We start from the raw sequence: 20,288 nt of genomic DNA on the forward strand, positions 1-20,288 counted from the left end.
AGTACTCTCTACAACTATTAATTGTTTAATTTCTTGATTTCTGAATCTTCTCCTCCATCTCATGGTTATATTATATATAGGATGTCAACCCGCTGACCATTAATTCACCTCTTTCTTTTGTTCTTTTCTACCTTCCACTCCAACCCCTCTCTTGGTTGCGTTGGAAAGCTTGAATTTAGTAGTACTCTCTACAACTATTAAATGTTGAACTTCTTGATTTCTGAATCTTCTCCTCCATCTCATGGTTATGCTATATATAGGATGTCGACCCGCTGACCTTGAGGCGCAAGAACTTGATTGTTAACTACAAGTTAGTTATGGTTTTCACCTGACCTTAGGGTACAAGAACTTGATTGTTAACTGAGAACCTATCGACATCAAGATGATTGTTCTCCTTCATCATTTGCGCTTATTTGTTACTTTATTCAGTTTTCTTCCTTGAAATGTTGCAGCAATCTTATTATTTTTTTCCAAAATGATTTTTTTTTCAGAAGCAAGTGCTAGTGAATCTGAAGATGATAATGAAAGGCAGGATGCTGCTGAGGAAGAAACAGATGATGATGACAACACCTTCTTTGATACACGGGATTTTCTCTCATCAAGTTCTTTTAACAGTGGATCGGATATTCGGAGGTCATCATTTGATTCTGATGATGAACTTTATGCTGTTGATTTGGAGGATGGTGTCGATCCCTCAATTAAGTCTATTGGAACTAACTATCCACATGTTAGGCGGCGCAAGAAGTTGCCTGATCCAGTTGAAAAAGAGAAAGGAATCAGTCTCTGGTCAATGATTAAAGATAATATCGGAAAGGATCTCACCAAAGTTTGTCTTCCAGTTTATTTTAATGAGCCATTGTCTTCTTTACAAAAATGTTTTGAAGATCTGGAATATTCGTACCTTCTCGATCGGGCTAATGAATGGGGTAAGAGGGTAAGTTTGCCACAGGAACTCAATGGCTTTTCCTTTCTTTTTATGGGTGTGAAGATATTGCTTGCAACAAATACCTCTGCTCTGCTGATTTCTAATATTAATTAACCCATGTCTTAGTTTTATTCTGATCTTGAAGACCTTGGTAGTTGTTTGGCAGATTCCCTTTAATCGGGGTGATTGCTTTACTGCTTGGTATACTGTTATTACCATGGCAAGGAAGTAACTTTTTCTGTAGATATGGGTATATTTAACCAGTAATTAAATTATTGCATTTATAAGAGTTAAAACCCATAACATGCCATGTGCCTTGTTAATTTGGTACCTCCCTTGGATGAATTAACCAGGGGCGTAAACTTGCTTGAACGTATGATCTCAACTAGTGTCTTTTGTGTCAGTTTATGTCAAAGCTCCAAAATTCGTCAAAAGAGATTTTAGACCTACATTTCAACCCATGGGTAATTGTGACTTGTGGTTTTGGTTTAGGCTAGATTTTTCTGGTTCAAAACTGAAGCACTTGTTCAGGTCTGGTTCTCCAATTGTGGATCAGTTTGAGGGCTGCTATCTTCTTTATTTTTGTTAAGTAGTTTCCTTATAAGGATGGAATACCAATTATTAATTTCAGTCCTATTTCTATTATGATTTTGCAAAGTCCTAGTTGTTATAGGAGTTCTTCCATAACCTGCGGTTGGGAGAACCTTCTCATTATCTGTTTTGGTTTCTTCTTATCATGTTTGACACCCAATTTCTTCTTCTAACCCTCTAATCCTTTCCCCCAATCGATCCCCTTTATTTTTGGTTTGAATCCCATAAACCCTAACTCCATTAAACCCTAGATCTTGCTGCCCAGCCATATTTAACCATTAAAATTACTTCAAATTCAAACCACAGCCTCTCCTTAACACCCCCTACACTCGACCCAAGCTGCTGCCCCTATTTGTCTTTCAAAACCCTAAATCCCCTCACCTCCATTAAAGCCCTAAGGTCCCTAAAAGCCCTAAAATCCCCACAGCCTGATTTAACCATCAGAACCAGCCCATATTTGGATCGAACCTTCCCCTCCCTGTTTAGAAAACTCGATCCCAAGCCCAACCCTTACATCCCACTTAAAACCCTAAATTTGACCTAATTTCTAAACCCAAAACCCCCGAAACCCTAACCCTAATTTCTGGAATTTTGAATTCTCATCTAAACCTAACCTAACCAAACCGAGCTTTCTAAACTCCCCAAAGCCTGCCTAGTTTAATCCTATAAACTATATTCCCATTATCCTACCCTAACCCTAGGAATTGACCTAAATCCTAGTGCTGTCCATTCGAACCAGTAGCGCCTTTTGTTATTTGATCCTGTTGTTTGGCTCCTAGTAGGTCTCCTACCTATCTAGGACTACATTAAGAGGTATCAGAGCCCATGGCTGACCCCATGGCTACAATGCTCAAGATGTTCCAGAAGGTTGCTGCTGAATACACAGCTGCAACTGAAGCCCAGAGGGCTGCAGCTGATGCCATCATGGTTAGGTTGCAACGATTGGAAGAGCAGAGAGTCACCCCTGATAGATATGAGATATGGGAATTCCAGATATGAATATAGAGGTAACAGAGATGGACCCAGAGATCACAAGGAAGACAGAGAAAGGTATAGAGAACACAAGGGACAGCAGGTCATTCTAAATCCTTTTAATCTACCCTCTGAGATGCGCAAACGACAAACCATGCGCACCAATCAGAAGGGGACAGATTATGAGAATAAAGTCTTAGCTGCACCATAGAAGGAATTTGAGCAGACCAGCCATGATTCAGGTCTGATCCTAGCCGTGGTTACACAAGAAGTTGCTGCCCAGCCTGAGGTCAAGTTGGCACAGCCCATCAAGGAGTTATTGCATGATTTTTCTAATGTAGTGCCAGGGGAGCTGCCAAATGAGTTACCCCCATTGAGGGATATTCAGCATGTAATTGATTCAGAGGTGATTCTACAAGAGAACAATGACCTTTAAGATGCTGTTCTTGAAGAGGTGGAGCTTGTGTCTCAAGTATTAGATGAGAAGGTTGCTAACACTGAAGACTCTTTGGATAGGATATTCACAATTGGTGCTGATTCAGAGGTAAAACATATAGAGTTTGTTATGCCACCATGGTTCTTCGAAGAGAAAGCTCCACGCCTGGAAGACTATATTCCTAATGTTCTTGCCCCACCAGAGTTTTGTTTGGGAATGGTCAAATCTGCTACTCACATGTTGTTTCCCCCTTACCACTACAAAATTCGTTCAAGCTGGGGAGAGTTGATGCAGAATTATCACCAAACTGGGCTTCTTTTATTAGTAATAAGTCTAGGGTTGGGATATATATATGTTGGGCCTTTGATCCCAAGGGTTTTCTATGTAATACGTCACTTTAATGAGCCTAAACTAGGGGTATATAGGTTGCATACGGGATTAGCCCAATACTTAGTTTATTTTTATGTTTTTTAATTGAACTGATTCAAATTGGTTGCATCCAAATGGTTCAATTTAAGTGATCATGTGACTTGGTTAAGTGGTCATGTGACAACTTAAGTGGTCATGTGATGTAAGTTGGGCTGGATTAGGACTCTATAAGTCCAGCCATGTTTTGAGTTTATTTCCTTTAGTATTTTAGTTTCCTAGTCAGTTTAAGTTACCTAATAGGTCAAGGATTGAGTTAGGCCTTTCCTTTTTAGAGTAGGAGTCTATTTTTGAGTCTTTTATATGAGGTTGTAAGGGGGGCAAACATTGAATACGAATTTGATTAATGAAAAGCTTTTGTTTGCTGCCATTGCTGCTGCTCTGCTCTGTTGAGTGTTGCTCCTTGTGAGTGTGCATCCTTGTGGTTCTATCAAGGTGGAAAGGGACTGGTGGAATCCGGTTGACTCCTTACGCCGTGATGGCTGGGAGGAACTTATTTAATTCGAAGGTGGTTCTATCCTTCACATCTGTTCAAGCTGCTACCAGTGGAATCTCCAGTAAGTTTGACACCCAATTTCTTCTTCTAACCCTCTAATCCTTTCCCCCAATCGATCCCCTTTATTTTTGGTTTGAATCCCATATACCCTAACTCCATTAAACCCTAGATCTTGCTGCCCCGCCATATTTAACCATTAGAATTACTTCAAATTCAAACCACAGCCTCTCCTTAACACCCCCTACACTCGACCTAAGCTGCTGCCCCTATTTGTCTTTCAAAACCCTAAATCCCCTCACCTCCATTAAAGCCCTAAGGTCCCTAAAAGCCCTAAAATCCCCACAGCCTGATTTAACCATCAGAACCAGCCCATATTTGGATCGAACCTTCCCTTCCCTGTTTAGAAAACTCGACCCCAAGCCCAGCCCTTACATCCCACATAAAACCCTAAATTGGATCTAATTTCTAAACCCAAAACCCTAACCCTAATTTCTGGAATTTTGAATTCTCATCTAAACCTAACCAAACCTAGCTTTCTAAACTCCCCATAACCTGCCTAGTTTAATCCTATAAACTATATTCCCATTATCCTACCCTAACCCTAGGAATTGACCTAAATCCTAGTGTTGTCCATTCGAACCAGCAACCCCCTTTTGTTATTTGATCCTGTTGTTTGGCTCCTAGTAGGTCTCCTACCTATCTAGGACTACATTACTAAGGATCTTGGAAGATTGAAGTATTTTTTGGGTATTGAAGTTGCTCAATTAAGGAAAAGAATTTCGCTTTCTCAGCAGAAGTATGTTTTAGATTTGCTTACTAAAATAGGGATGTTAGGATCCAAGCCTCTAGATACTCACATAGATCCCAATATGAAACTTACAGCTGAAAGTGGTGATATTCTAGATGATCCTGAGAAGTATCGGAGGTTGGTACGAAAATTGAATTAACTGTAACTCGACCTGATATAGCCTTTCCTGTCAGTGTTGTGAGTCAATTTTTGTCCTCTCCTTATATATCCCACTGGGATGCTACTATTTGTATTTTAAGGTATCTCAAGAAGGCTCTAGGCTGTGGTCTAGTATACTCTGATTATGGACATGGACGTATTGAAGGTTTTTGTGATGCTGATTGGGTTGGATCTCCTGTTGATAGGCGATCAATTACTGGTTACTATACTTTTGTTGGAGGGAACCTTGTGTCTTGGAAGAGCAAGAAACAAACTCTTGTGGCTAGGTCCAGCGCAGAAGTTGAGTATCAAGCCATGTCACTTGTGAATTGATGTGGGTGAAGCAGTTGGTGACTGAACTTGGGTTTGAAAGTGTCTCCTATGCAATTGTGGTGTGATTAGGGTTTGAAGTATCGGTACATACCGGTATCGGTCGGTACCAATACGATACATACTAATACGTCTCTTTTTAAAAAAAAATGGTTTGTCTCGAATTGTATCAACCTATATGGGCCGATACGATACGATACGACTGATACATATCGATACCATCCATTGTTGTCAAGGAGTCGACTAGATGCCGCCTAGGCGTCCAGGCGCCTTGGACGCCTTGTTAGTGTTGCCATGTTTTGGGACCCTCTCCAGCACCTTAGGTTGCCTAGACGCCGTGACAACTATGATACCATCGATATGTCTGGTAAAGGGTTCCGTGGGTGGTTTAATACGTATCGATACAGATCAACCGATACGGCTTGATACATCTCTATTCATAACGATACATACTGATACCATCGTTACATTCCATAAAAAATCCCTTTTCACTCACAGACTTGATACAACTCCTATTCTAACAGAAAAATGAAGGAAAACTCTCAACCAAGAGTAATTCTTGCATTTAATCTTGGTTTTTCACACTTTTGGACTGAAAAACGAATCAAGGAGTGCTACAACATCATCCTTTGCATCATCCAATACTCTTCATGGTTATAGACGATTACAACATGTAAGAAACCTCATCTTTTATAACAATTTCAATTTAATGGACTTGTTTGGTTGTACATAATTCTCCATTTTAGTGTTTATGCTTGATACTTGTCATATATATATTTTTTTTGTTCCAAAAGTGTACTTCCATGTGTATCTTGACCATTACTATGCATATTTGTAGTGTTCGATAGTATCTCCGATACGATACATCTTTTAAAATCACTCGACCGATACGATACCCGATACCGATACTTTAAACCTTGGGTGTGATAACCAAGCTGCTATTCATATTGCATCAAATCCAGTGTTCCATGAGAAAACGAAACATATAGAGGTTGACTGTTACTTTGTTCAAGAAAAGCTACAACAAAGAATTATCTCTACAATTCATGGTCGCACAGGAGAACAACTTGTAGATGTTTTTACCAAGTCTCTTGGGAGTGGTAGAGTTGATTATATTTGTAACAAGCTGGACATGATTAATATCTATGCTCCAGCTTGAGGGGGAGTGTTAGAAGTAATCGAATAAGGGGGGAGGGAAATCGTGGCTAGCGCTAGGCGCAAGTCACTATTTCCACCTAGGGGCTGTTTTGTCCTTTTTTGTTTTTTTGTTGGTTAGTTCCTATTATATCCTTGTATTGGTTAGTTCTATATATATTGAATGAAGTGGGTAGTCTTAACTACAAGGTTGTGACTCCCAAGGTTACAGCCATCTTTCTTCTCCCTTCTTCTTTATCCCTTTTATTCTTTATATATTATTTACAAAGGCAACTGCACTTCTTCTGTATTCTATGGTTTCTCTATAACTTGATTATTTCTGGTTAAATGTCAAGAGAACTGTTTGTAGATTAATGATATTAATAAGCTGGTATAAAATTCCACATCTGTATCAGGCATGAGGTTTTTTTTTAGGAATATGATTGAGTTTGTAAGGCATTAATGGAATTAGAGTTCTTTTATATTTTCGTTCAGAAATATTTTTATCTGGAGTTTTCATCAATTTTACCTTTGTATTTGTTCACCATTTGATGACACATCAATTCGCAGTTGAAGTTGTGTTCTCTTGGAAGCACATTAATTTGGAAATGATACATCTAATGAGTATTCCTTTCCAACTTCTAAGCACTTGCTGATTTGATTTTGTAGGGAAATAGCCTGATGAGGATTCTTAATGTAGCAGCATTTGCTGTTTCTGGATATGCTTCAACTGATGGAAGACATTGCAAACCCTTCAATCCACTTTTAGGGGAGACATATGAGGCTGATTTTCCAGATAAAGGCCTTCGTTTTATCTCAGAAAAGGTTCCATCTTTACTATAGAAACTCTTAAATTAATATACTTTTTTTTGATTTCCTTGATTTGAGTGTAAATGGTTCTTTTTTACAATTTTACTACTTATTTTTTAGATATTGTTTTTGAATGAATTGCGAAGTTTTTGAGGTAGTAGGATGGTATTAAGTATCAAATATGTATCAACCGTATTGGTCTGATAGGTATTGACCGTGTCGGTCCAATACATATCGAGCTATACCCTCTGGAGAAAGAAGAAAAGAAAAGCGTTTTTGTATCAACTGACTGCAGTAGGTGCAGAATGGCAAATGATCTTGGCTGTGAAGGTTTTTTTTGGACAGACGATGCCAAATAGAGATAGTTTGTACTCATTGTGAAATAGCAGTTGGCAATGAATATCTGATCAAAGTCCTTGGCATTAACTTGAAGAGATTGGGAAGTCTTTAGGCCTTGTTGGTTGGCATAGGCTTGAAGGCCTGACATACTTTGCGCTGACTTTTTGTATAAGCAATATCGGTTGAGCTTTGGTCAACTTTTTTAAAACTCAAAGGTGCAATCAGGTGTTCATACTAAGCATTGATACTCCATTATGGAAGCCTTTACTTTTTTTTTTTTTGGTCTATCCTACTCAAGGGCCCACAGACCAACTACAAGCTTCAGAGGGAAGGCTAAGACAAGCCCACAATCTAAAACAAAGAGGGGGGGGGGGGGGAGGGGAGAGAAGAGTGCCTTTTTGGCACAATATGCAATCCAGGAGAGTCGATCCCTTGACCTCCTAGGGGGCATGCACTCAACTTGCAATGCCTCCAACCAGCCGAGCTAGCGGCTGTCTGCATGGAAGCCTTTACTGGTGAGTTTGTAAAATTGTTTTCTTCCACCATTGGCCCATTGGGGCTATTTAATTTCTATCTAGATCAGTAACTGAAAAATTCAATACAGGTTTTAAATCAAGACTGGTCACTAGAAAATTTTACATGTCAACTCAGATAAGTAGAAAGTAGCTGAACTTTGGTGTTTCCCTTTGGTCAGCTTGTTTTTATGGCAACTCCCTGAAACATTTAAGAACTGTAAACTAATCAGTGATTTATTTTGACAAACTAGTCAAATTTCTATTTATTAGCAAATTTGGCAAATTGAGAGCCTTTTATTTATTTCTTGGGTCAGTAGGGATAAAAAAAATAATGTGAGCCATGTTAGTCAAAAAGAATTGTGAACTTGGTAAGCAGGATTTGAAATCAAGTGTTCACGGCCTGTCAGCCAACAAGACAAGTTCTTACGGACTTGGATAACTATTCTTGGCCCTTGAATGAGTGGTTTATGTGTTGTTTCCTGTTCAGAGGACTCATATAAAAACACATGGATGTTTCTCATTTCATATCATCTGTTTTTTTCTTTTTCATTTTTTTAAATGAAAATTTATTATACTGAGGATGAAATAGCTTATATTAGTCTTACAACATGACAGGTAAGTCATCACCCTATGATCGTTGCATGCCATTGTGAGGGCACAGGATGGAAATTCTGGGCAGATAGCAATCTAAAAAGTAAATTCTGGGGTCGTTCAATTCAGCTCGATCCTGTTGGTGTTCTCACTCTTGAGTTTGATGATGGAGAAGTTTTTCAGTGGAGCAAGGTATGAATATATAGTGGTTTAGAATTTCTAAGCATATTTTTTCATGTGAATTGCCTCTGAAAAGTGGATCCTGCTATCAGGTGACTACATCAATTTACAATCTTATACTGGGAAAGCTCTACTGCGATCACTATGGTACAATGCGTATTCAGGGAAATCGTGACTACTCATGTAAACTAAAATTCAAGGAGCAGTCTATTATAGACCGAAATCCTCATCAGGTGAACTATGTCTCACATCTTTTATATTTTCGTAGGCATGGTAGAGTTTCATTCCTCACTTAAAGTTGTTTCCTTTATTGTAATAGTACTGTACATTGTACAACTTTTGGGAGGACATCTTATTATCATGGTGTATGATTGAAATCTTTTACTTGTTCATACTGAAATTTCTCAGCTGAATACTGTTGTTGAACCCTATACTTTTTTTAGTATGAGGTTAAGTACTACGATCATGGATTTGTTAATACAACTAGAGAGCATTTATCTAGAAATGAAACATGGATGTCACTGGATAAGGGTTTATTCTTCAAAAAAGAAAAGTGAAGGAAAATGAAAAAGAAACCAATTGGTTGGGTCCGGCCATGAGATCCTACCAAATTAGCGCGATCAGATGATTTCTGACTGTAGGATTAGTGGTCTTCCACAAATGCTTATGTGGATTATGTGGTGCATAGAGTAAAATCAATTTGTCGGAGTTGTGCTATTGTATTGATTTTTGGATATATCTAGATCGCTTATGATATGCTCACCAAGGAGTGTAGGAGAGTGGAAAAATGAAGTGAAGAGGAAGAAATTGTGAGTTGCCAAAGATGTGCTAGGGGAAGCGAAGGGTAGCCGTCGTGCCCCTAGGGAGACTTGGTGGTGGAACGATGAGGTCCAAGCTGCCATTAAGACCAAGAAAGATTGTTTTAAGACATGGCAAAGGACAAACGAAACAAAGAATAGACAGAGGTATAATGAAGCCAAAAACGAGGCTAGGAAGATTGTGGGGATGGCTAGGGAAAAGAAATGAGGATTGAGGATCTCTATATCAACCTAAACACAAAAGAAGGGGAAAAAGCTATTTATAAGATAGCTAAGATGAGAGAAGGGAAGAGTAGAGATTTCAATCAAGTGAGGTGTATCAAGAGTAATGAGGGAAGAGTGTTGGTAAGGGATGAGGACATTGTGAAGAGATGGGAAGAGTATATTTGTGAACTACTAAATGGAGATAGGTTGAGTAGAAACGAGTCAAACTACTATATTATTCAACAAGACACCACAAGCCATAGATTTGTACGAAAGTTTACTGTGGCGGAAGTTAAAGATGCCTTAAGAAAGATGAAAGCAGGTAAGAAACCATGCCCAAATGAGATGCTAATAGAAGTTTGGAAAACCCTAGGAGATTGTGGGGTTTATTGGTTAACCAAACTGTTTAACAAGATTATGTACACAAGGAAGATGCCAGATGAATAGAGGATAAGCATTGTAGTCCCGGTCTACAAAAATAAAGGTGATAGCCGAAGTTGCAATAACTATAGAAGCATAAAGTTAAGAGTCATACTATGAAACTTTGGGAGAAGGTTATTGAAGCCTGGTTGAGAAGGGAGACTCATATCTCGGTGAACCAATTTGGCTTTATACCAGGTAGGCTCATGGAAAGATATAGAGATAGCAAGAAGGATCTTCAGATGGTCTTTATTGACTTGGAAAAAGCTTATGATCGAGTTCCTAGAGATTTAATCCCAAATGTCCTAGTGAAGAGAGGGGTGTCAAGTATTTATGTGGATGTAACTAAAGATATGTATGAGGGAGTGCTGACTAGAGTGAGATCTGTTGGAGGTCAGGGCAAGGAATTTCCAATTACGATTGGGCTACATCAGGGATCAGCCTTAAGCCCTTACCTATTTGCGCTCATCATGGACGACCTAACCAAGAGCATCCAAGACGAGGTCTCATGGTATATGCTCTTCGCCGATGATATAGTTCTAGTGGATGAGACTAAAGTAGGAATTAACGCTTAGTTAGAGCTTTGGAGATATACCTTGGAAACAAGAGGTTTTAAGATTTGTAGAATGAAGATGGAGTATATGATGTGTAAGTTTAGTCATTCTATGATGGCACTGACATGGTGACATAAAGGATGATGTTTCGCAGAGAATTAGAGTGGGATGGTTGAAGTGGAGAAGTGCGTCCGGAGTGTTGTGCGACCGACGTATGTCTTTAAAGCTTAAAAGAAAGTTCTATAGGTAATATAAGAGTCGACCTCGAACCAAGGAATCCAGTGGGAGATCGATTGCAGCCAGGATCAACATGATAAGGAACAATTTAAATAACTAAAACTCATTTTTCTATTACTGCTTTTTTTCTATTACATATGAATGGAGAACATAAAGGAGAAGAAGAAAGGAGAAGAAGATAAAGAAAAGAAGGGGGTAGGGGAATGTCTCTCTCAGCTTGGGGGTCTCTCACCCACAGCTATCCCAGCTGTTGAAACATGGAATTGCTCCCATAACCGATGGCAAGCTTGGCCACAAATTCTATTCTCCCATTCTGATCCTTTCTTACATTAGGGTGAATATTAATAGCTTAGGCAAGCTTACAAAATAGAAGGTAGAAAATAGAAACTAACTAGAATTAGAAACTACTAAGGCTTTATATTTCAGCCTTTTAAAACAAAAGGAAGGACACTAAAATAAAAACTAAATAAATTAGAAAGTAAACAAAAATAGAAACTTAAGTGATTAGTAACTAACTAAATCAGCAATAAAATCTGCCTTGTCTTGCTATCTTTAGTGGGGGCCCGTAGAATCTCAAATATTTGCTTGGTTTCCTTCTCCATACAAGGCTTATGGATCCACAACACTGTTCACATGAACAGTATGTGAACAAGTCTGTTTTGTCTTGTTCTTCATGCTTCTCTTTGGGCTGGGGCTGCCTTAGGTGGATGCTCCATCGAATCAACAGAAACTTGCCACATTATCACAGGCTGCCCCTCACAGAAGTCGAAACCACAACCTTTATGGGCTGGTGTTGGGGCTTGTTCCTGCGGGTAGATATGTACTTGTGATCTACATCAATAGGACTGTTGTATGGCCAGCTATGATGTATGGGTCAGAATGTTGGGCAGTTAAGAAGTGTCATATTGAGAAACTGTGTATAGCAAAGATGAGGATGTTAAGATGGATATGTGGAAAAACTAGGAAGGATAAAGTGAGGAATGAGCATATTAGAGCTGACTTGGGTGTTGCCCCGATCAATGACAAGCTCCGAGAGTGTCGTTTGAGGTGGTATGGTCGCGTTCATCAGAGGCCTAGGGACGCCCCAGTAAGGAGTGATATGATCTTGATTGAAGGAGCTAAAAGATCTAGGGGCAGGCCTAAAATGACCATAGGAGAAGTTGTGAGGAAGGACATGCATAGTACCGGCCTTGTACCAAGTATGACCTCGGATAGAACCTATTGGAGGGCAAGGATCCAAGTAGCAGACCCCATTTAGCTGAGATGTTCCTGACTTGCTGGGCTATGCTTCTTTCCTCTTACTTTCATCTTTCTTCTTTCAATTTTTTGTTATTTCCCATCTTTCATTTGTTAGTTTCCGTTTTTCATTTCTCACCTCACCTCCCTTTTCTTATATCTTCATCAGCCCTTTTTTTGTTGTTTAGACCTTAGTTTTACTTATTTTGTTTTATTTAGATCCGTGTAGCCGACCTCATTAAGTTGGAATATGGTATGACTGGACAAGTAAACGAAGGGCTGAAAACAAAATTCAAGAGAGGATAATAAAACAGATGATCAGGTATAGATTTTCAGTCCAAATTGAATACTAGAACTTCAATTACTGGGCCGGGAGAGGGTGGTCTATGATCAGCTCGACCGCAAGCTGGTTGTAAATCAGGGGTGGTCTTAGACCAGCTGCTCCTCTTTCTTCGCTTCGGGGACGGAGGTCCTACGGTGGGTAACAGCAGGCACAAGCAACTTGACCGAAGGGGACCAGCGCTTCTACTCCTCCACCGAGGAGCCGTTTGCAGCCAGAAGCAAGGGATGTCGTGAACAGTGGAAGGTCACAGAGAATTGACCTCTTCATAGAGTGATCCTATGATCGATATAGGATATAGACTTTCTCATGAAATCGAAGAGATTTAGAATAAGAAATCAGAATTTGATCGCAAAAAAAAGGGATACCGCAGGGTTAAGAGAAAAGGTGTAACTGTCCTGGATGATAGAAGGAATGGAAGTAGCAGAAAAGCGAATGTGGAAGGGAAGACAGGATTCCACCCTACTAGCCTTGAGAATCCACTCAATGGAGGCAGTATGATGCTGCCAGCCAACCTAGATCCCAAATTAAGAATCAAAGATTAGATCGGCCATTCCATAGGCCCAGATCTAATTATTTTCCTGATAAAACAAGGTTGAAAATGCTTGCTTATTTTTTTTTATTTCAGCAGGCTGCGATGGGAAAAGAAAGAGAAGAGATGTGGGGATATTCTGGGACTGTAAACAGTACCCATGAATAGTAACTTGGAGAAAAGAGAAGAGGGGTAGGGAAGAAGAGCTCACACATCACACACACACACTCACAAATAAACTGTGTAATCTGATGAGGAGTTACATTATTATATGAAAACTCAAAAGTGGTATTTGGGTAACTTTCAAACACTTTAGCCCCTAGATATAGTCTGAGCCTTAAACAAGTTAAAAGTAATCTAATGGAGTAAAACACTGACACTAACTGGATTAGCATTATTGAGACTAATTATAAATAAACTATTAAACTAAAACTACTTAATCCCCAATACTAAGATGGCCCCACTGTTGGAGTTTATGTAACAAGGGTATTTTGGGTACTGGGTTCATAGTTATCAAGGCGGTAAGGAGACCAAAGCATTGGAGAGGGTCCAAAATCCAGGTGGTATTAACAATGCTGACCAAGGCGTCCAAGGAGCCTGGACGCCTAGGTGTTGCCTTGATTACTATGATGTCTGGGTTATTATCTTGTTAGTTAGCTTGTATTAAGCTCTTATTATTATTATTATTTTTATTATTTTCTTATCTATTACCTGCCTAGGGAGGTGTATGTAGTTTCCAATATCTTATGTTATCACATTTGGTTCCGGTCCAGAAAGAAATTTAATGTTACATAGAGTCACAATGGTTCTCTTTAGATTGTTCGGCACGGACAAGGTGGATTATTCCTCATGAACTGATCCTTTGTCTAAAAGCTACACGTGACAAATATATGTGAAGTGCTGAAAGCTGACAATTTTGCTGGTTTAATCGAACATTTGCCCCCCAGTGATAGCATCTTAAGTACACTCATACGTGGTAGGATAGAAAGTTTATTCTCCATTTGGTCCCTGTATATTTTTCACTCTTGCTGTGGACTGCTAATGACATCAAGGTCATGGACCACCAATCTTTTTATTTGACAGATTCAGTTGTCTACTGTTTGCAGGTACAAGGTATTGTACAGGATAAGAATGGAAAAACTGTAGCCACTTTATTTGGAAAATGGGATGAGAGCATGCATTATGTTAATGGAGACTGTCCTGGGAAGGGAAAAGGATCAGAACCTTTGTCCCCATCTCACTGTCTGTGGAAGAGAAGCAAACCATCCAATTTCCCCACCAGATATAACTTGACACGCTTTGCAATTACATTGAATGAGCTTACTGCTGGATTACAGGTATTGGGAGAAATGAGCTATCTGTGATCTATGCCATTCTAGGGATCATCTCTTTGTTGTGCCTATAACCTCTCCATTGATGAATTTAAAATGGTTCTCTTATGTGTAGGAGAAGTTGCCACCAACAGATTCAAGGCTCAGACCTGATCAAAGGTGCCTTGAAAATGGTGAGTACGAAATGGCCAATGCAGAGAAGCTGCGTTTAGAGCAGAGGCAACGGCAGGTAAAACTATACTGGTCTTATTGTTTTTTATTATTGGTTTTACATGGAAAAGAAATAGTAGTGGAAGTACTGAGAGATTTCATTGATATGAATGTAGGCACGAAAGATGCAAGAGAGAGGCTGGAAGCCACAGTGGTTTGCCAAGGATAAAGGAAGTGATACGTACCACTATATTGGTGGGTACTGGGAGGCTAGAGGACAAGAAAATTGGGAATCTTGTCCTGATATCTTTGGCCAAGTCCCAGCAGATCCAGCATCAGATTGAGATATGTTTCATTTGCAAGGTGCCTTCTATTTTCTTGTTATATTTTTTCAACTACTGAGTTGTCTACTGCCATTTTCAAGTAATTGAAGTGTCATCTGGCTTGCATTTTATATAGTCTAGATTAAGGTATTCGTCAACAAACAAAAGTGAAGCAAATTATACAAAATTTTCATGTAAGGATGTCGATTCCGAGCCTGCCTGCCTGTCTGTCTTGATCTGTCCTTGACTAACCCCATAAACGGGCTGGTATTGGTGTGGCTTCTTGTTCTGATCATTAAATTGGCCAGCTTTGGGAATGTGTTTTAGATCTGATGAGCCAACCTAATCCTGTCGGATCCAGCCCAACACTGTCTGCCCAAAGCTGCTGATTGTGTGATAATTTCTCACTTACAGAGAACCTTGTTCTTAGAACAGGGAATGGCGTATTAGTTTAAGAAAGGGTAAAGTATACGTACCCCCTTAGAATGCACCAAATATTCCTCGTACCCCCCCTAAGCGGCTCAATATTTCACGTACCACCCCTGCTTGACACATCAAATGCCATTTAAGTCCACACCAGGTATTAAATGCTATAAAATGACCAAACTACCTTTTCTTCTATCTTTTCTAAAATTTGAAAATACCAAAATGCCCTTATCTTCCCCAAATCAGTATCTTCTTTTACCTACCCAATACCACCACCATCACCACCACCACCCACCATTAACACCATCACCACCGTGAAGCCCCACCTTCACGCCTCCATCTCCACGCCTGTCTTGATGTTCCAATCGCTGCAATTTCTTGTCAGATTGCACGCAACGCTCTATGGCCCAAGTCTTGGGGCCCACGGCCATTTGACCCTGAGAAGGCTTTGCACAGAGCTCGAAATGCACTGAAGAAGGCACCCATCTGGATCCCTCTCTTCAACCACTGCTACATCCCTTTCAACCCCTCTTTGGCTGGAAACTCTATCTTCTCCGTCGACGAGAATTGAATATTCTGTTGCGGATCGGATTTATCCGATTTCTTCAAACGAGAGTCTCTGCTCCGATGGAACAACAATCCCTGCGTCCTCAAAAAGTAGCGCTCGGTCAGTGAGAAGACAACAGTTTTGTTATCATTTTCATCTAATTACTCCCGCAGAAGCTTAGATTCTGGTAGCGCCGCTGGGAGCTGAACACCCAGATGGGTTGAGTGCTGGAGTGATGCAGCCATCGATAGAAGAAGGAGGAATTCGTCATCTCTGTCGTCTTCTTTATCTTCTGATCAATACTATGAGATTCCTCGGCCAACATTTCGGGGAAAATTGTTGAAATGGGTTGAAGTGTATTTAGAGCGGATCGGAACGATCCTGAGGGAAGGTGGTTGGAATGAAACAGATGTAGCAGAAATCGTACAGGTATCAGCATCTGGTTTTTTCGAAAGGGAGATGATTTTGTTAGATAATCAAGCAGTCTTGGATGCTCTGCTACTCGAGGCAGAGCGATTCTCCGACTCTTTGAGAAAAGCAGGGTGGAGCTCTGAGGACATCACTGATGCTCTGGGTTTTGATTTTCGACCGGAAAAAGAACTACCCCACGTATCAAAACCCCTCGTGTATTCGTGTTTGATTTGCTCTTTCTGGGTAAAAATGAGGAAAATCGGGAAACGCATTGTAAAGAATCTTGATTAAGGAAACAAAGATTACCATTTCAAAAATTTTAATATAAAACTCAGTTTGTTTCAGGTAGGCTTCCTCGCTATCCCCGTGAGGCGTGCCGCGTGAGCTGATCTACTCATCTACCACTGCAATTGCAACTCGCAAACCAATTTGAATCGAAATCTCCTGTAAAAATCTCTGCTTTTTGGAGAAGACCCCACCACCTTCAGAAAATTTCAGATAGAGAAAGGAGTTGGACAGAGATGCTGCAACTTGGAGTGATGAGCGGCTGCGAGAGGTGGAGGAAGTAGAGGAGGGGAGGAGAGAGTGAGGTGGGGCTTCAAGGTGGGATGGTGATGGTGTTAATGGTGGGTGGTGGTGGTGGTGGTGGTGGTGGTTATGTAAAAGAAGATGATTTGGGGAAGATGAGGGTATTTTGGTCTTTTTAAATTTTAGGAAATAGGTCAGGGCAAGTAGGTCTTTTCAAATTTTAGAAAAGATAGAAGAAAGGGTAGTTTGGTCATTTTATAGCATTTAAGACCTGGTGTGTACTTAAATGGCATTTGGAGTGTAAAGCAGGGGTGGTACATGGAATATTGAACCGCATAGGAGGTACGAGGAATATTGGGTGCATTCTAGGGGGTACGTGTACTTTTACCCTTTAAGAAATAACTAAAACATAGATCTGATTTTTGAAATACAGACAAGGTAAATTTTACTGGAGGGGAAAAAAAAAGGGCACTTGTAAATTTGTGAATGAAATTTTTAAGCTTTTAACTTGGTACTGCTATATTTGAGCATTGATGCAAAGGAAAATATGATTTACATTTCCGTGGTTCAGCTATAAGCCTGACTATACTTTTGAATAAATATTTATTTCTATTGCCATACAAACATAGAACATTCTATAATAGTAATCAGTTACAAATTCCAATAACAAACTAATGGGAAAAGGTTGGGTCTGCTAGCAGTATACCGTATGCTAGCACCCTATGTGTCTTATCTCTTTCTCTCTTTGCCTTTCCCACCCTTTGAAAGAGGGGAAAGAGTAATTTTATTCCCTTCAGGTTCCCTGTCTGGTACGGTTGTACGGTGCCTCTAATAAGAGTGGGGGAGGGGACCCCACCCAGGCAGTGTATTAGGGCAGCGGGTTAGGTCATCATTTCCACCCCTATGAGAGGAACCGGACAAGGAACCTGAGGATAATGATCCTAGGAGAGAGAGAGAGAGATACACACATAGAGTGCTAGGTTATGGTATACGGCTAGCATACCCATCTCTCTCCCTTAATTAATATCAAACTTAATGTCCATGTAAAAGTAGGCAGGCCTTTGCACCACTTTAGAAACTATATATAATCCAGTTGGCTGAAACACTTGTGAGTAGTAAATCAGAGATGAAAACGGAAGATGGATTATGGGTTTTAGTTTTTGGGTATTTTTATTCTCGGGAAGCATTTCTGAGAGATAATGGATTATTTGATAATGGGCCTTAAAGGTGTTTGTAGATCACGAAAGAAACAAAAATGAGTTTGGAAAGCACAAGGTATTTTAACAGAAGCATTCCTTGCCACTTTTACAATGCCCGTAGCCTACGGGATCAACAGAAGCTTTCTTCAATGGGTTTCTTTGTTTACAAGGGGAACTTCGTTGCTAGGGTCACATGGATATAGGCTTATCATACCTCTACTGACAGGACCCAATGACAGACTTATTTGCAGATACTCTTAAAAGGGGATCGTGATCGTTTATGGCACACTGCCCGTAGCGGCGAACACACAAGGCATGGTTGGTGTAATGACCGCCTTAACCCCGTTCGGACAAGGCGGTCATTGCACCGTGCCTTGTGTGTGCACTGCTATGGCCGCTACGGGCAGCACGCTGTAGAGGATCTGAATACCTTAAAAGGTAAGTGAGGTTTTCACCTGCCTCCATGGAATTGAAGAGGTGTATTTTGTACCGCCCAGATCTTATATAGATTGGAATCGGGAGCGATAAGAATGAAGGCCCTAACCACAGCTGCAACTATTGGCTTTTTAAAAGGCTTAGATTCTAATGGCGCTACTGAAATCGTGTAAAGCCCGAAAGCCGGGCGAGCAGCCTGTTAATCAACCTAACAAAAGAAGAAATCGGACGGTTCGAGAGGCAGATTGAGTCTCAGAAGTGGGGCCAACCCAAGGGCATTGTGGAGGATCGACATCGGGCTGGGCTAACAACCAACATCAGCTTCTAGGAATAGTAGAAGCTCCGGTTTCTCCAACCATTTTAGTTTACGGGTTGAGGCCATGCGGCATCAATGGAGCTAGAGCTCGTTTAGCAGAGATATGAGCCCGAAATCTCATTATAAATCCAGAATCCGATCCTTCATTGGAAATACCTTATGATTCTACCTCACTAATCAATCATCTAGTTAACTGAACCAGGTAACTAATCGGGAGACTAACTCTTTGTATTCAAATAATCAATTCAGCAAAATCAAGATATAGATGGTGACCAATACCCGATTCAAGAAGAAATAGTCATTAAAGGATAAGTTTTATAAAATTGATGGTAGAATACATACAAGAAAAGGATGTCATGCCCTCTTAAATTTACAAAGACACAAGGGATACAAATAACCCCGAATTGATGGTAGAACTTATTCAAAAAATGTTTGTCATGCCTTCTTAAAACGTTTTTTTCCCTATAAATATAATATTAGGGGTGAAAATTTGGTCCGGTAAGCCCAAGCCCACCCAAGACAGCATTGCGGGTTGAGATTTCTAGGCACAAGCCGGGCTGGGTTGAGTCCGGCCTAACACTATATATAAATTTAGAGGAAAAAATGCTAATCGGTGCGGATTTTAACCCTCTCCAATTCCCTAAATTTTGCAGTGCGGTAGTTCAGGGTGGAGATGTTGACACGTGGCAGCTTGGACATACAACGATTCGAGCTCATTGACTTCTGTCTTTTTTTTTTTTTCTTGAGCTCTGCAATGTTGGATGGCCGAGCTGCCATATGTCGACATCTCCACCCCCGAACTGCCACAGACCGTTGCACCCTTGGACCTTTCCACCTTTCCAAGGGTTGTGACGGTCTTTTCGTGCCAGGCTATGTCTAGGGGCAGGTACACACCCATACACAGCACCAGTACGTTAGTGTTCTTTCTCCCATAAATTTATATATATATATATATATATATATATATATATATATTTTATAATGGATTTTCAAAATTGAAAAACAGCGTAAGTGGCTTGGGATGTCTTATTTTATTTATAGGCATCATGGTATCTATTCATTTTCTTAAGTTTTGCATGTGGGAAAAACCTTTTTTTTTTTTTTGAGACTCGAAGGGAGGATAAATGATCAAGAGAGTACACTTATTTTTAATCCCACATTAGAAATTTAACAAAAGAAGGGCATTGAGAGCCTATAAATAAGAGGAAGGGATTGTGGGTAAACTCAAAGGTGGCTGTTAACCCCAAGAAGGTAGCTTAGTTGGCAATGACCAACACTTTAGCCCAAACACACATGCTAGATTCAAGAGATGGTTCTCAAGAGTCCTGAAGGTGTCCTATGGTGATGCCCCTACAAAATACTTGGGGCTTTCAACTGATTTTGGAATCTCAAAGAAGTTGTTTTTCCAAGATGTGAGAGGGAAAACTCTCAAGAAATTACAGGACTGGAAGAAAAATTATCTCTCCCATGCAGAGAAGGAGGTGCTATTGAAAGCAGGTATTTCCCCAATGTCAAATTTTGCTAGTTCTCATTTTAAATTGTCTGTATCACACCATGATTCTATCAAGAGTGTAGCGGCAAAGTTTTATT

At 40.1% G+C, this 20,288-nt stretch overlaps 1 protein-coding gene and 1 pseudogene across 1 annotated transcript in view; both read left to right on the forward strand.

The window, feature by feature from the left end:
• Positions 1–15,055, forward strand: part of LOC122661539 (oxysterol-binding protein-related protein 1C-like) — a 28,532-nt gene extending 13,477 nt beyond the window's left edge. The window contains exons 4-10 of the mRNA XM_043856964.1: positions 492–934; positions 6,926–7,081; positions 8,536–8,703; positions 8,784–8,924; positions 14,139–14,369; positions 14,479–14,592; positions 14,690–15,055. Of these exons, the coding sequence (XP_043712899.1) occupies positions 492–934; positions 6,926–7,081; positions 8,536–8,703; positions 8,784–8,924; positions 14,139–14,369; positions 14,479–14,592; positions 14,690–14,857 (1,421 nt within the window). The 3' untranslated portion in view covers positions 14,858–15,055. The remainder of the gene's footprint in view (positions 1–491; positions 935–6,925; positions 7,082–8,535; positions 8,704–8,783; positions 8,925–14,138; positions 14,370–14,478; positions 14,593–14,689) is intronic.
• Positions 15,056–15,572: 517 nt separating this feature from the next.
• On the forward strand, positions 15,573–16,511 carry LOC122663094 (annotated as a pseudogene).
• Positions 16,512–20,288: the final 3,777 nt, after the last annotated feature.

This window comes from Telopea speciosissima, chromosome 5 (genome assembly GCF_018873765.1).
Source record: "Telopea speciosissima isolate NSW1024214 ecotype Mountain lineage chromosome 5, Tspe_v1, whole genome shotgun sequence".
Classification (NCBI taxonomy): domain Eukaryota; kingdom Viridiplantae; phylum Streptophyta; class Magnoliopsida; order Proteales; family Proteaceae; genus Telopea; species Telopea speciosissima.